General features: G+C 54.7%; 3 protein-coding genes across 3 annotated transcripts; 2 read left to right on the top strand and 1 right to left on the bottom strand.

Annotated features, from left to right (window-relative positions):
* Window positions 1-3,063: 3,063 nt before the first annotated feature.
* On the bottom strand, window positions 3,064-5,767 carry BBK36DRAFT_1180547 (hypothetical protein; the record flags this gene model as incomplete). Its single annotated transcript, XM_024896216.1, has 6 exons — window positions 3,064-3,525; window positions 3,595-3,763; window positions 3,843-4,796; window positions 4,919-5,025; window positions 5,331-5,576; window positions 5,648-5,767. The coding sequence occupies 6 exons, from the start codon at window positions 5,765-5,767 to the stop codon at window positions 3,064-3,066; spliced, it is 2,058 nt and encodes a 685-aa protein (XP_024747152.1).
* Window positions 5,768-7,894: 2,127 nt separating this feature from the next.
* On the top strand, window positions 7,895-9,644 carry BBK36DRAFT_1180544 (citrate-synthase; the record flags this gene model as incomplete). The annotated part of the gene is made up of 4 exons (XM_024896215.1): window positions 7,895-8,059; window positions 8,196-8,260; window positions 8,350-9,287; window positions 9,346-9,644. Exons 1-4 carry the CDS (start codon window positions 7,943-7,945, stop codon window positions 9,642-9,644), a joined length of 1,419 nt encoding a protein of 472 aa, XP_024747151.1. The 5' UTR covers window positions 7,895-7,942.
* Window positions 9,645-11,500: 1,856 nt separating this feature from the next.
* BBK36DRAFT_1136210 (mitochondrial carrier) lies at window positions 11,501-13,051 on the top strand. The gene is made up of 3 exons (XM_024892904.1): window positions 11,501-12,046; window positions 12,119-12,791; window positions 12,876-13,051. Exons 1-3 carry the CDS (start codon window positions 11,824-11,826, stop codon window positions 12,928-12,930), a joined length of 951 nt encoding a protein of 316 aa, XP_024747150.1. The 5' UTR covers window positions 11,501-11,823; the 3' UTR covers window positions 12,931-13,051.
* Window positions 13,052-13,098: the final 47 nt, after the last annotated feature.

The following is a 13,098-nucleotide window of genomic DNA, read 5'->3' as shown; positions in this document are numbered from 1 at the left end:
CCCCCTTTGGCCGGCCACTCGGACGCTCCCCAGCCAGCTGGACGCTCTAGAAGCTCGATGGAAGCCCCCAAACCCGCCTCACTTCTTGCAGCTGTTCGCCGTGTGGAGACGCAATGCGGCTGCGGGTTGCATGTGCAGAACCCGATGGCATCCAAATTCCAGGTCGGGTGTATGCAGTAGTAGTAGTACCCTGAAGTTTCATTGGGATTTCTGGCAGTGGTACATACTACTGAGGGAAATTGTGTGTCGTCTCCCGAGTCTGTGTCTCGTTTGTACCCATTGATAGGCTTCCCTGACATGTCTCATCATTCCGTCTGTGGGTTTTCTTCGTGCCCGGTTTGCCCGCCGTGCTTGCGCTGTTGCAACAAAACTCCAGTGAACCAACGAAGCAGCAGCACAAGCTACCCGATGCTCAAAGCCACATCGGATGCCCCGTACAGCACCGTATATACCCGGTTTCAAACAAGGTAGAATTGAGGTGAGTGATATATCACTGCCGATAAACTCTGCCACTGCATTGTTCTTCCTGTGATCCCCCCATCATCAGGCACACCCGAAGATACTACGTACGTAGCTCTTGAAACAAGAGAAACAAGGAAGAAAGAGAAACAAGAAAAGACATGCCTAGCCGAGCCGTTTTCTGTCACAGACGTTGGCCTTCTCGCTGCGCGACACACCACGTCACTGCTATAGTTCTCATAGACTACGAGTTATCAAGAGAGGCAAATCCTCTGGCATCTTTCGCTCTCTCGTGTGCCACGTCTGAAAGCATCAAGACCAACCCGTAACCCAACCGTCCAGCCTCATTCTCTAGCGTCGTCACGCAAAAACATCAATAAAGGGCTAACTCTCAAAAGAAACAGACAAAAAGGGCGTTCGGCTTCACCGGAACTCCAAAGAGTCGTCTGCAGCCATCTCTCTCTCTTTACCCGGACTTGGATGCCACCCACCACACCTCCTCAAGTTGCCGTTGATCCGCCGCCCCCAGCCCCTAACTGAATAAGTCTAATCCTTAACTCTCACGTATTTGCTTTTTTATGCTTAAAAATAAAAGAATGTGGCTTTTTTTCTTTTTTTAATCCCTCGGAACGTTGCGAAGAAGACAAATGCCTTGTATAGGTAGAGGATGGCGTTTTTGCTTGGTTTTCCTCACGCCCAGCCCGGACTCCACATCTTCCCGTGGCTTCCCGGCCGGAAACACTTTGGCCATTTCGGTACCTGCAGCAAACTCTACCTACCTGGGTACCTTACTTAACAATGCCTTTTGTATCGATTTGTTTGTTGACTTTGCAATTGAATAGAGGAAGTCATCGGGCGAGAGCGTCTAAAAGGGGGGAGCTTCAAAGTGTAGGAAGAATACCTACAGTGAATACAGCACACAAGTAACAAGTAACGGGGGCCGCATAACCGGGGAGCCCGGATGTCGTTTTTTCTCGAGGCGAGGCTTCAGCTTTCTATGCCCCCCCTCCCCTTCGGCGCGGCGCGGAAACGGCGGCCACAAGCCGATTGCTCGAGGAAGAAACAACTCACGAGGTTCCAAGGGGGGGGACGAGCATATAGTAATGACGGCAGAAAAAAAGGAGATGATGATCGCAAGTTGATGGTTTATCGTTAATGGTTGGTATTCAGGGTCAAAAAGCCCCGTTCGTTTCATCGAAATCCCTTTGTGCAAAACACGCAAACTCTTCTCGTCCCGTCAGCCCTTTTCCTCGGCTCATCGGTTCTGCGTTTTAATAAACCAGTTCCCCCCTTTGTTTCATTAGTTTAGGTACTTGGAGTGTGATTTCCTGATACCAAGGTAGTAGTACTACTACGTCCATTGCCCCATCTGCTTCCTCCTTCGTACCTAGGTACTTAGGCACGCTGTTGTTTAGATGTCAGCCTGATTTCGGACGTGTGTGCACGGACAAAGCTGGTATCGTGTTCGATCATTCCAGCTCATTTCCTTCTATAAGCTTCGTGATATAGAACACAGAAGAAACAAAAAAAAAGCCTCATACACTTTGAACTTGAAGCAATACTACCTCGTAACCTCGTAATTATAAGTCGGCATGTCATCGGAACCTCAACGAGCAGCCCTGCTTGTCCCCTGAGGATACATGCAACTGACAAGTACTACCAATTGCCTCACACTCTCCATCCATTCTCGCCTCTGGGTCTGGGCCAAAAAAAAAAAAAGTAAACAAAAGCATCTTGCGTTCCAGAACTCTTTTTCGTACCGACACCGATGGGGGTCTTAAACACATTCGCTGGAATGAAAGGCACATGCTCTCTCGTGAGACAGACCGCCACCAACCCAGCATCGAATATGGGAAAGCCCCCCCTTTGTGGATTTCTTCTGTCTGTCTGTCTGTCTACTCTACATCAATCGGGGTTTCATGTCTTGTTGTTCTTGTCCCGTAAGTGATGAAACGTTTGCGTGAGGGCTGCGTTGCAGGGTAGACATCGCCTAGAGGCCGACTCGGAACGCGCGAAAAATGAACGACGAACTACTACTGCTTGTTCAATGTCCCGAGGTCGTATAATACAGTTTTGTTTGTTGATGAGAAATGAGATTGCTCGTTCTAGGTATCCCCCGCCTATTTGCTGGCTTTCGTTCTTGGCCAAGAGGTGAAGAAAGAAATTCAGCCTGGGGTCTTGCGAATCTGCGCTACGAAGATACAGGAAATCACATTCAAGTGGAAAAACATCATGTTCATGTCAACTTTTCATCAAGACTAGAAAACTAGCTAGACCATTCCAGAGCCCGGCCTCCGTAAGGCGAGGTATACCGAATCAAGGGAGGAAGAAGAAGAAGAAGAAGAAGAAGAAAAGAACAAGAAAAAGGAAAAAAAGACATCTAATCGCCCTTGTCGAGATATACACGGCCCGGACCAGAACAAGGTCAGGAGCAGCTTCTCGATTCCACAAGGCCAGCCCGTTCGCCAGACGCCATTCATTCCATGCCTGATTGATGCCGCTTGTTATTACCCTCGGCCAAAAACTGTCAGCTCACATTGCCGGGGGCGTATAAAAACCAATGATACCTCCCAAAGTGCCATCTCAACGACAAGACTCATCTACTCAGGTCCTCCCGGCAGTGTTGGGGTCTGGAAACCGAAAGCCCTGCGGGAAATTAGGCATGCCGTTGGGCAGGGTGCCAATGCCAAAGGGGAAGCCGCCCATGCCGCCGTTCTGCTGCGGGTTGTCGAGATCCACATGGCCCCCGGGGCCGTCATCCCGGCCACGACGCCAGCGGCCGCCGCCGTCATCCTCGCGGTGGCGCGTCGACTTGGGGCCGTTGCTGCCGCCCTTGTCCGTCTGCATACGGCGGCTAATGGCCTTGGACGAGACACCGGCACCAATCTCAATGTCGGGCTCCTCGACGCACATGCCCGTCTCAATGGGCCGTCCTCCGCTTCCGCCGTACGGAGCCGTGAGCATCCACTTGCGGTCGGCGTCGGTGAGCTTGTGGATGGGAATTACGCTGATACCCGTGGAATAGTCGCTGCAGTCTCTGGGACCAAAGCCTACACCCCATCGAGTCTGCAAAATCAGAGTCAGCACACTGTAGTTCATAACACGATGTAAAACAAAAGGGGGGATGGCACTTACTCGAAGGGGATATTCGAGACCCCTGGCATCTTCCATAGCATCCTTTGCGGCAACGGCATCCTGGCGGGTCAACATCTTGACAAACGCATGGCGTTTGTCCTTGTTCACAATACAAGTCTGAACAGTACCGTACCGACCAAAGATACCACGCAACTCTGCTTCGGAGCATCTAATGGCTTCTGTTAGTACAAGATCCGTCGTGTGTGATACAGCCAAGGAAAAGTGACGGGGCGAGATTGGTTACTTACGTGACGCCTCCTACAAACAGGGTGCGGCTGAGGACTTTGATGTGGCCAGCTGGGAGGTTCGGGTCGAATTCAACCCACTTCTCCTGCTGCAGTTCAATGGAGGGCGAGTGGCTTCGTCCGTGGCGTCCGCGAGGGCTACGCTGGCGGTATTCATTGCCTGCTCGTCCGTTGCGGTCTCGATCATCCATACGTCCTCTGGGGGGCGAGTTACGACCATACTCACGTCCGCCGCGCGGGGAGCCGCGAGCGTTCCAGCCCCGCTCAGGTGACCTCGAACGGGAGCGGTTGTTGCGATATCTAGGAGATCTTACATTGTCCTGATAGCCCTGGTCCGGTGCAGGACCCGGGGCAGCCGCGGCCCATGGCTGCTGAACCGGTGGAAAGGTGCCTTGGGCGGCGGGAATAGGGGCGGGAGGCTGCGCCGCGGGAAAGCTGCCAGTCGCAGCGGCGGCAGCAGTCATGCTCTGGATGAGAGCAGGAATCTTATCAAAGGGAACGCCCTGATCGGCGAGGGCCTTGATCAGCATGATCTGCTGCTGTACGTTCGGATCTAGACCGGCTCCGCCAGCCCCGGCAGCGGGAGGCGCTGCAGGTGCTGCCGCATATGGGTTGGACGGGTTACTCGCACTGGCTGGCATCCCAGGAAGAGCATTCTGACCAAGCATCTGAGTCAACGAGGAGGGCAGAGATGACACGTTTACGGGTTGCGCAGCCGGGAGATACGGCTGATGTGGCTGTGGCATTGACGAAGCAAGGGCCTGCACTGGGGTGCTGGAGGCAGCAGGAGGCATGCTATACGACGCTGCGGGAGCCGGCAGAGACGGGTTGCTTGGTGCAGCCGAGGTGTTTTGTCGAGCAATGTTTGCCAGCGCTTCCAAGATGGACGAGCCATTGGGTACAGCGGGTTTGCTCTGCGTCTGGTTCAAGAATGACGATGCCAACCCAGGAGGCGGGCTACCAGGGGGTGTTGTTGATTCTGCATGCACGTTAGAATAAAAGGTCCTCAACTGCTATAGGCTGGCTGCGAGCATCACGCCTCTTTGAAGAGGGCTGTGACTTGGGCCATGAGTAGAGACGTACTTGGTGGCGACGGAGCATTGACCTTCTCCTTGAACGATTCTATCATGGAGGCGGGAAAGGTCTGGCCCTTTTCCCAGATATCAATGAGTTTCTTGATCTTTTCCTACACGGCGAGAAACAATATGTGAGTTACTGGTCCCTTCAGATACGGTTTCAGTGTGGAGAGGTTGGTTCTCTTTAAAAGGCGGCCGATGACCACCAACAAGCAAACGCTGACTTTGCGCTCCTCAGATGCGGGTTCCGAACACGAAAGTGCAGGGGTCTTGCTTTTGGATTCACCGGATCTGCCAGGCATCAAGAAGACGAAGCGCACGTTGAGACGCCTACGAGCGGGAGCGCTGTTTGTATGCGAGCGTCTTGTCTTGTTTGTTCACCCGACCACGACAGATTAACTCGAATTACACGTACCTTTTGATCCTCGGGGGCGGACTGAGTAATGTCAGTCATCAACACAGGCATCAATTCCGTTACTCGGCGAATGGCAGCGGCATATGTGCCGTCCTGGGCAGAGCTGTTTATGGGCTGACCCTGAGCCTTTGCTTGTTCAAGCCACTTGCGGGTTACAGAGTCTACGACGTAGAGGACCCCCAACTTGTGCGTTCCTGGGACTTTCTTGAAGTGTGTGAAGAGTTTCTGGATGAGGACGGATTCGGACTGCAAGGGAGGCATGTCAGCAACCAGAAAGGCGACGCTGGAGATGATCAGTGCAGATGGAAAGGCCTTACCTGGATGTTGGCCACGCAGAGCGCAGTGAGGCTAGTGATACGAGATCCGGATACACCTGGAGGCTTCAAGTTGAGCATGGCCTGGAGGCCAGCTTCCAAGTCTGCGACTGCAGACGCCATGGTTGGGATCTGGGCTGGAAGCGACTCTTTCTTTTGCGTCTTCCAAGAGGATCCTCCGCGGTGGACGTCTCAGCGAGATTTAGCCGGTGCTAGTGTACGATGAACTTTTGTTTGCGATGAAGACAAAAGAAAGCAAAATCAAGCCGTCTTGATGTCCCTTTCCTTGGCTGGTCCGGTGAATCACTTGGCGTAGTCAATGGACAGAGTCGTGCGGCTGATGTCTCTAGTAGGCTGCCTCTCTCTCCTCCGAAGTACTATCGATCAAGTCTCTTGTTACGGAAAGAAAAAAAAATTTGAACAACGCGACACTGTACGGGCAAAGAGATGTTCTGTCGGGTGTAGGTACGAAGTCAACGAAATCTCAATAGTACGATGTACGTTGTGACTTGATGAAGCGCGTGACGAGAAACGAAAGGGTTCTTCTACTGCGGCAATGGAGCGCGCACACGCGAGGGTATAGTATCACAGGGGCTGGCGGCGACTGCCCACAAGCCTGCTCTAGAGATATTATCTGTTTTCTGCTTTCTCTTCTCGGTCGAGTTGGTCTGATGGCGGGATACGGAGAAACGAAGCAGGAGATGGTGATGATGGAAGGAGGCCCTGGAGCGGGAAGGCTGGCGAACCTGTTGGGTGGCGATTGGAGGTGTTGCAAGGAGGAGAAATTGACGGGAGGGAAGAGGGGCGGGTCGCGCGAGTTATAGCAGGGAAGTGGCTGCTGCTGAAACTCGGCGGGTGGCTGCCGCGTTTGGGCCTGATACGAGCGGTGCCTTACGTAAGGGGTCTAGACGCACTACGGAAAAAAACCTTGATAGGCACGTATTTAGAGGGATGCAAGAGGTAACGCTTGTTAGCCCGCTGAGTACCGCTCTCGGCCCAAGGTGCTCTTTGCTCAGGGCAGGCCCCGTCAGTGCCGCAGAGGTGCAGTGTAGTGGTAAGGTACGTTCCTCGGTACGTACCGACCCGGAAATGTTCCAGTTTGCTGGAGCAAAATTTTCTCTGTCCTCTTCGTGCTCTCCATACCTACAGACGCAAGACTCGAAGCGAGGTTTATCCGCAACGTGCTTGATTCAACCCTCAGCTACGGTAGAGCCCTGGGATGACGCACTTGCGGCAGGTCATGAGCGCGGTTTGGAGAGAAGCTACCGGCAAAGGTGGTCGTAGCTCCGAGCCCTCTTGCTACGGAGAAAAGGATTTTCGTCGGCAGGGCCAGCGGCTTTCCACATCACATCACATGACGTCGACGTCTTTCCGGGAGAATGGAGGGCAGCATCTCAACTTACACGGTCGACGGCTCCTCGTTTGCAATTAGATATCTCGTGATGACAGGGTATTTCCCCTCAGAAGGCGAGCTTAGCAGACTTCTCCAGCTCTGGGAATAAAGCATGAGGGGTTCTCGCTTATCCAGTACAAAGTACTGGCATGGCCAGCTCAACCTCACAGTACCTCGACGCGCCTCAGCTGCACGCGACAAAGGTGGTTTTGGTCGTCACCATCTCGTCACCTCAGCCTCCAGAGCCAATGGCTTGCAGACGACGGCTGACCGCTTGATCGAGTCCAATGTTGATGGTGAATGTATCTTGAGACAAAGAACTAGATCTCTGTCTCTGTTATATACCTTAGGTAGCTTGAACGCACCGGTAACTCTGCATTTGCGAGTTTCCGGCTGCCGTGCAAGGACAGGCTCGATTAGGCAATCTGAGGGCGAGTATCCCGAGGCTCCTGACGAAAGCAATCTCGGGCCATCTGGCCTCTTGTCGGGGAGATGGAGATGGTTGGGGGGCCTTTTAGTGTCGCCCTGGTGGGGGAAAAGCCCTCCTGCGTGAGAACTGTCAAAGTCCCGCGACCAAGAGGCTACAGCCGCGCACCGCACCTTGGGCCGCACCCGCGAGGTACCTCTGGGTGCCCTACACATGCACGCTGGCTGGTGATGTAACTCGCCCACTGCAGCGAGTGCCAGTGCTTGTCCACCTCAGTTCCGTGCCAAGGTCAACGCAGCGAACGGGGCCAGCGTCCGAGGTCTGCTAGGAACGGCCGGCCTAATTTTTTTTTCTGCCGCCCGACAGCACCGCGACGAAGCATTGCGCTTTTTATAACCTCTGCCTCCCCCCCGAATCCGCCGTATCCTCTTTTCTGCCTTCTGCCTCTAGTCTCCCTATACCCAACAGCATCTTCACCATGGCCTCCGTCACCCGCCTCAGCAACGCTGCCCTGAGGGCCTCATTGCGCGCCCCCGCCTTCAACGGCCGGGCCACGGCTTTCAACGCCACCCGCTGCTACTCGGCCAAGTCCCAGGTGAGCAGCGTCGCCGTCGTTGCTTTTTCTGCTCATCGAAGCTGCAGGCCCAAGTGGCCAAAGCTCAAGATGATGCATGGAAAGAAAATCCAGGTGGAATCAAAAGCTGACTGTCGCGTGTCTCGCCATGTCATAGTCTCTCAAGGAGCGCTTCGCCGAGCTTCTCCCCGAGAAGATTGACCAGATCAAGACCCTCCGAAAGTTAGTGACACCCCTATACCTCAGCAGCGTCCCTCTCCCCGGTGGTTGCTTATTCTCTCGGTGACTGACACCTCTCCTTCTCTTCGCAGGGAGCACGGCTCCAAGGTCGTTGACAAGGTCACCCTCGACCAGGTCTATGGCGGTGCTCGTGGCATCAAGTGCCTCGTCTGGGAGGGTTCCGTCCTCGACGCCGAGGAGGGTATCCGATTCCGCGGCAAGACCATCCCCGAATGCCAGGAGATCCTCCCCAAGGCTCCCGGCGGCAAGGAGCCTCTCCCCGAGGGTCTCTTCTGGCTCCTCCTGACCGGCGAGGTCCCTACCGAGCAGCAGGTCCGCGATCTGTCCGCCGAGTGGGCCGCCCGCTCCGACATCCCCAAGTTCGTCGAGGAGCTCATCGACCACTGCCCTACCGACCTGCACCCCATGGCCCAGTTCTCCCTGGCCGTCACTGCCCTCGAGCACACCTCTTCCTTCGCCAAGGCCTACGCCAAGGGCATCAACAAGAAGGAGTACTGGCACTACACCTTTGAGGACTCCATGGACCTCATCGCCAAGCTGCCCAACATTGCCTCGCGCATCTACCAGAACGTCTTCAAGGGTGGAAAGGTCGCCCCCATCCAGAAGGACAAGGACTACTCCTTCAACTTCGCCAACCAGCTCGGCTTCGGCGACAACGCCGACTTTGTCGAGCTGCTGCGTCTGTACCTGACCATCCACACCGACCACGAGGGTGGCAACGTCAGCGCTCACACCACCCACCTGGTCGGCAGCGCCCTCAGCTCTCCCTTCCTGTCCCTGGCCGCTGGTCTCAACGGTCTCGCCGGTCCCCTGCACGGCCTCGCCAACCAGGAGGTGCTCAACTGGTTGACCGAGATGAAGAAGACCATTGGTGACGACCTCAGCGACAAGGCCATCACCGACTACCTGTGGTCCACCCTCAACGCCGGCCGTGTCGTTCCCGGTTACGGCCACGCCGTCCTCCGCAAGACCGACCCCCGCTACACTGCTCAGCGAACCTTCGCCCTTGGTACGTGGTTGCAATTGGTTTGATGCTAACGATTGTTCTCTCGCTAACTCCCCTACAGAGAAGATGCCCAACGACCCCATGTTCCAGCTGGTCAGCCAGGTCTACAAGATTGCCCCCAAGGTCCTGACTGAGCACGGCAAGACCAAGAACCCTTACCCCAACGTCGATGCCCACTCCGGCGTGCTGCTCCAGTACTACGGCTTGACCGAGGCCAACTACTACACCGTCCTCTTCGGTGTCTCCCGCGCCATTGGTGTCCTTCCCCAGCTCATCATTGACCGCGCCGTCGGTGCCCCCATCGAGCGCCCCAAGTCCTTCTCTACCGACAAGTGGGCCGAGCTCGTCAAGAAGCTGTAAGGGGTGACGTTGAGGACGGGTGGAGCAAAAGCAAAAAAAAAAAAATGGTGCAATAGAGGGAGTGGTTTCTTCTTTCTCGGAGGGATCGCGGTATGGGACAAAAGTTGAAGCCCATTGGGCGGGAATGATCATCGAACAGGATATAGACAGTCTGTGGATGACACAGCGGCGGCCAGAACGGCGCTTAATTGTACAATATGCGGAACTGTTACATGTAGTTTCCAATTGATGTAATGAGACAAGATTGACTCCTCACGGGCTTTGGGTGGGTGTACGAGTATGACTTTTAACGCAGGCGTGTTGGGCTTGTTTTACATTGGTTGATACGATTCTCTATCACGAAGTACCTGCGTGTGACCGGGCAAGGCATTGGATGTTGTGGTGATCTACCAAGGTATACTAGAGATCATCATGTACACCTCCATCAAGTACCGGCACTTGAGCATCCCTGATCCGATGTAGACTTTGGCTTCGACGGCGCAGGCGAGGCGTCTGCGAGGATCGCTTCTGGAGGAGCTAATATGGAATAATGTAAGGGGGGGTTCGCGCGGGAAGCGGAAGAGGACGGCCAACGGCATTGAGTACCTACTACAACTACAGGGTTACATGAGGTTTAGATCAGGGCACTGCTGTTGGGCCGACTGGAACCTTGATGCGTAGCAGGTACGAGTAAGATATGGTATTTAGAGGTCCTCGCTGTCGTAACGTCGAGAAACGAGAAATGAGGTGCGGAACCTCGACGCATTCTGATTCGGGCTGGGCATCGCGAATTGGGCGGATCGCTGTGCACCGAGACGGGCTCTTATTCGTATTCGATGTACATACGGAGTGCTACTACAGGTACTCATCTTGAAGCTGTGATGATGGTGGAGACGCCCTGCCTTTTCCGTTAATACAAGTACATACCTTATCTACTACTACTAGGTAGGTGGCATTTCAACGGTTGACATGCTGCTCTCTCGATTGATTGGACAGTCTTCCCTGGACAAGTTTGAGAGTCTTTGCAAGCAGCCCCAGCTTCTGGGAGACACACTCCAAACAAAAAGGGAAAACGCGAATCCAACTCAACAATCGCAAACATGTTGAGATTTTTTGTGGTGAACCGAATCCGAATCAGTGCAAGCGGACTTGGACGCCACGCGGGTCCCAGGCTCCACACCAAGTTGGCGATGGGACGGGGGAGGAAGTGGTGGGTTTGTCTCAGCAGAGGCAGACTCTCTTGGGGAGAGGAAGAATGTCGATGTCTTCTTTCAAGGGATGAGGAACCAATATGCTAGTTATTTTTGATAAGGATTTGAGATGCTTCGCGTTGTGGGCAGTATCATTGATGTCTGGTGATTACAAGTACGGAATCTTCGTGTCCGAAAAGTGTCTGATGTTACAGTACTACCTAGGTAATACTAGTACGAATCCCGGATTTGGACATCCAGGTAAGCACATGTGAATGCTGCATGGGCTGGCTGAGAGCAACGGAAACGTGTAGTGTAGAGCGGTGGGAGGCTGAACGGTGGGATGGGATGAGGCAGATTCGCAAGGGAAAAGGATGATGTGGTGGCTACGGCGTACTCGTACTATCGCCAGTCTCACCTCTTGTTGGCCAGAGATGCCATTCAGTCTGGGTGTCCATCCCCAGCTCTCCCCAGACAGTACAGATCGATCTGTAGATTCAGCGAAATACCTCAGCCGACACGCTCTCTCGGGTGTCTCTAACTCATGCCGACTTGCACGTGTAAAATTGTCGGACAATCACGGATGGCAGGCAGCCTCGCAGCCCAACCCAGTCCTCGGCCCGGTTCCAACTTGGGGACCCGTGCTGACCTCCCTAGTTGTTGATGTTCCGAGGACCGCCCATCTGCCTCGCTCTGCCTTGCTCCAGCTGCTCCAGTTGGCGCGCATCCCCCTCCGATCCCGTTCAACAACCTTGAAGCTGCATCTTAGTCAGCGAGCTAAGCCTTATCGCGCGCAATCCGTCGTTCCTCTAAGCAGCAAGGACGCAGTAGTACAAGTACGGGTTGCTCTGGCCAACGCCTCAACTGAACCCCCCCTTTTCCTCCCTCCTTCTCTCTCCTCTCTCCAACAACCTCTCCAACTCCATCTTCTCCTCTGCCTCCCACACGCCTTGCGAAGAAGCACCCTATTCCCTTGGTCAGGGCCCCCTACAGCACAACATCCAGAAGCCATGGTCGCCGCCGCTGCTATCGAAGCCCCCGTCGCGGGAAACAAGCTGGAGAAGAAGCCCATCAAGTTCTCCAACTTGCTGCTCGGCGCCGGACTCAACATGTTCGAGGTCACCACTCTGGGCCAGCCCCTCGAGGTCGTCAAGACCACCATGGCTGCCAACCGTGGCGACGGCTTCTCCACGGCCTTGGCCCGCATCTGGGGTCGAGGAGGCGTTCTCGGCTGTAAGTCAACCCGACAGTTTCTCTGGGAATCGCGCGCTGAACTCGGCTAATCATTTTCTTTGCTCGAAACAGTCTACCAAGGTCTCATTCCCTGGGCCTGGATCGAGGCTTCCACCAAGGGCGCGGTGCTGCTCTTCGTCGCCTCCGAAGCCGAGTACTACGCTCGCTACATGGGTGCTTCTGAGTTTGGCGGTGGCATCCTTGGCGGCATCACCGGCGGTGTCGCCCAGGCCTATGCCACCATGGGCTTCTGTACCTGCATGAAGACGGTCGAGATCACCCAGCACAAGCTGGCCGCCGCCGGTGTCAAGCCCCCGTCCACCTTCCAGACCTTCATGGACATTTACCGCAAGGAGGGCATCCGCGGCATCAACAAGGGCGTCAACGCTGTCGCCATCCGACAGATGACCAACTGGGGCTCCCGCTTTGGCCTCAGCCGCCTGGCCGAGGGCTGGATCCGCTCGGCCACGGGCAAGGACAAGAGCGACAAGCTGTCCGCCGGAGAAAAGGTCCTTGCTAGCGCTCTCGGCGGTGGCCTCAGTGCCTGGAACCAGCCCATTGAGGTCATCCGCGTCGAGATGCAGAGCAAGAAGGACGACCCCAACCGCCCCAAGAAGATGACGGTCGGCAACACTTTCCGCTACATTTACTCGAACAATGGTATCAAGGGTCTTTACCGAGGTGTCACTCCTCGAATTGGTCTCGGCGTTTGGCAGACGATTTGCATGGTTGCTGTTGGTGATATGTGAGTTCCCTCCCCCGCTCTGATCACTAACAGGCCGGAGACATACCAGTACGGTACAGCTTGCTAACGATGCATGTTCTACAGGGCTAAAACTTACGTGGAGAAATTGACCGGCGACAAGGTCACGGCTAAGCATTAGACGGCGTTTGGGTCAGGGCTCATGATTTGGCATGAACGGTTCAAAAATTGGGTTCTTATTTACGCGCGAACGATGAAATGACGGCGGTGGGAATAATCGGCAACGGTGGAGCTCGAGCCTGCGTTTCTCGAGTGTCTCTGACCGTTTTGTTACCTTTCTAATTCACTT

This window comes from Trichoderma citrinoviride, assembly GCF_003025115.1.
Source record: "Trichoderma citrinoviride strain TUCIM 6016 unplaced genomic scaffold BBK36scaffold_12, whole genome shotgun sequence".
Lineage (NCBI taxonomy): Eukaryota > Fungi > Ascomycota > Sordariomycetes > Hypocreales > Hypocreaceae > Trichoderma > Trichoderma citrinoviride.
This window is presented reverse-complemented; position numbering and strand designations above follow the sequence as displayed.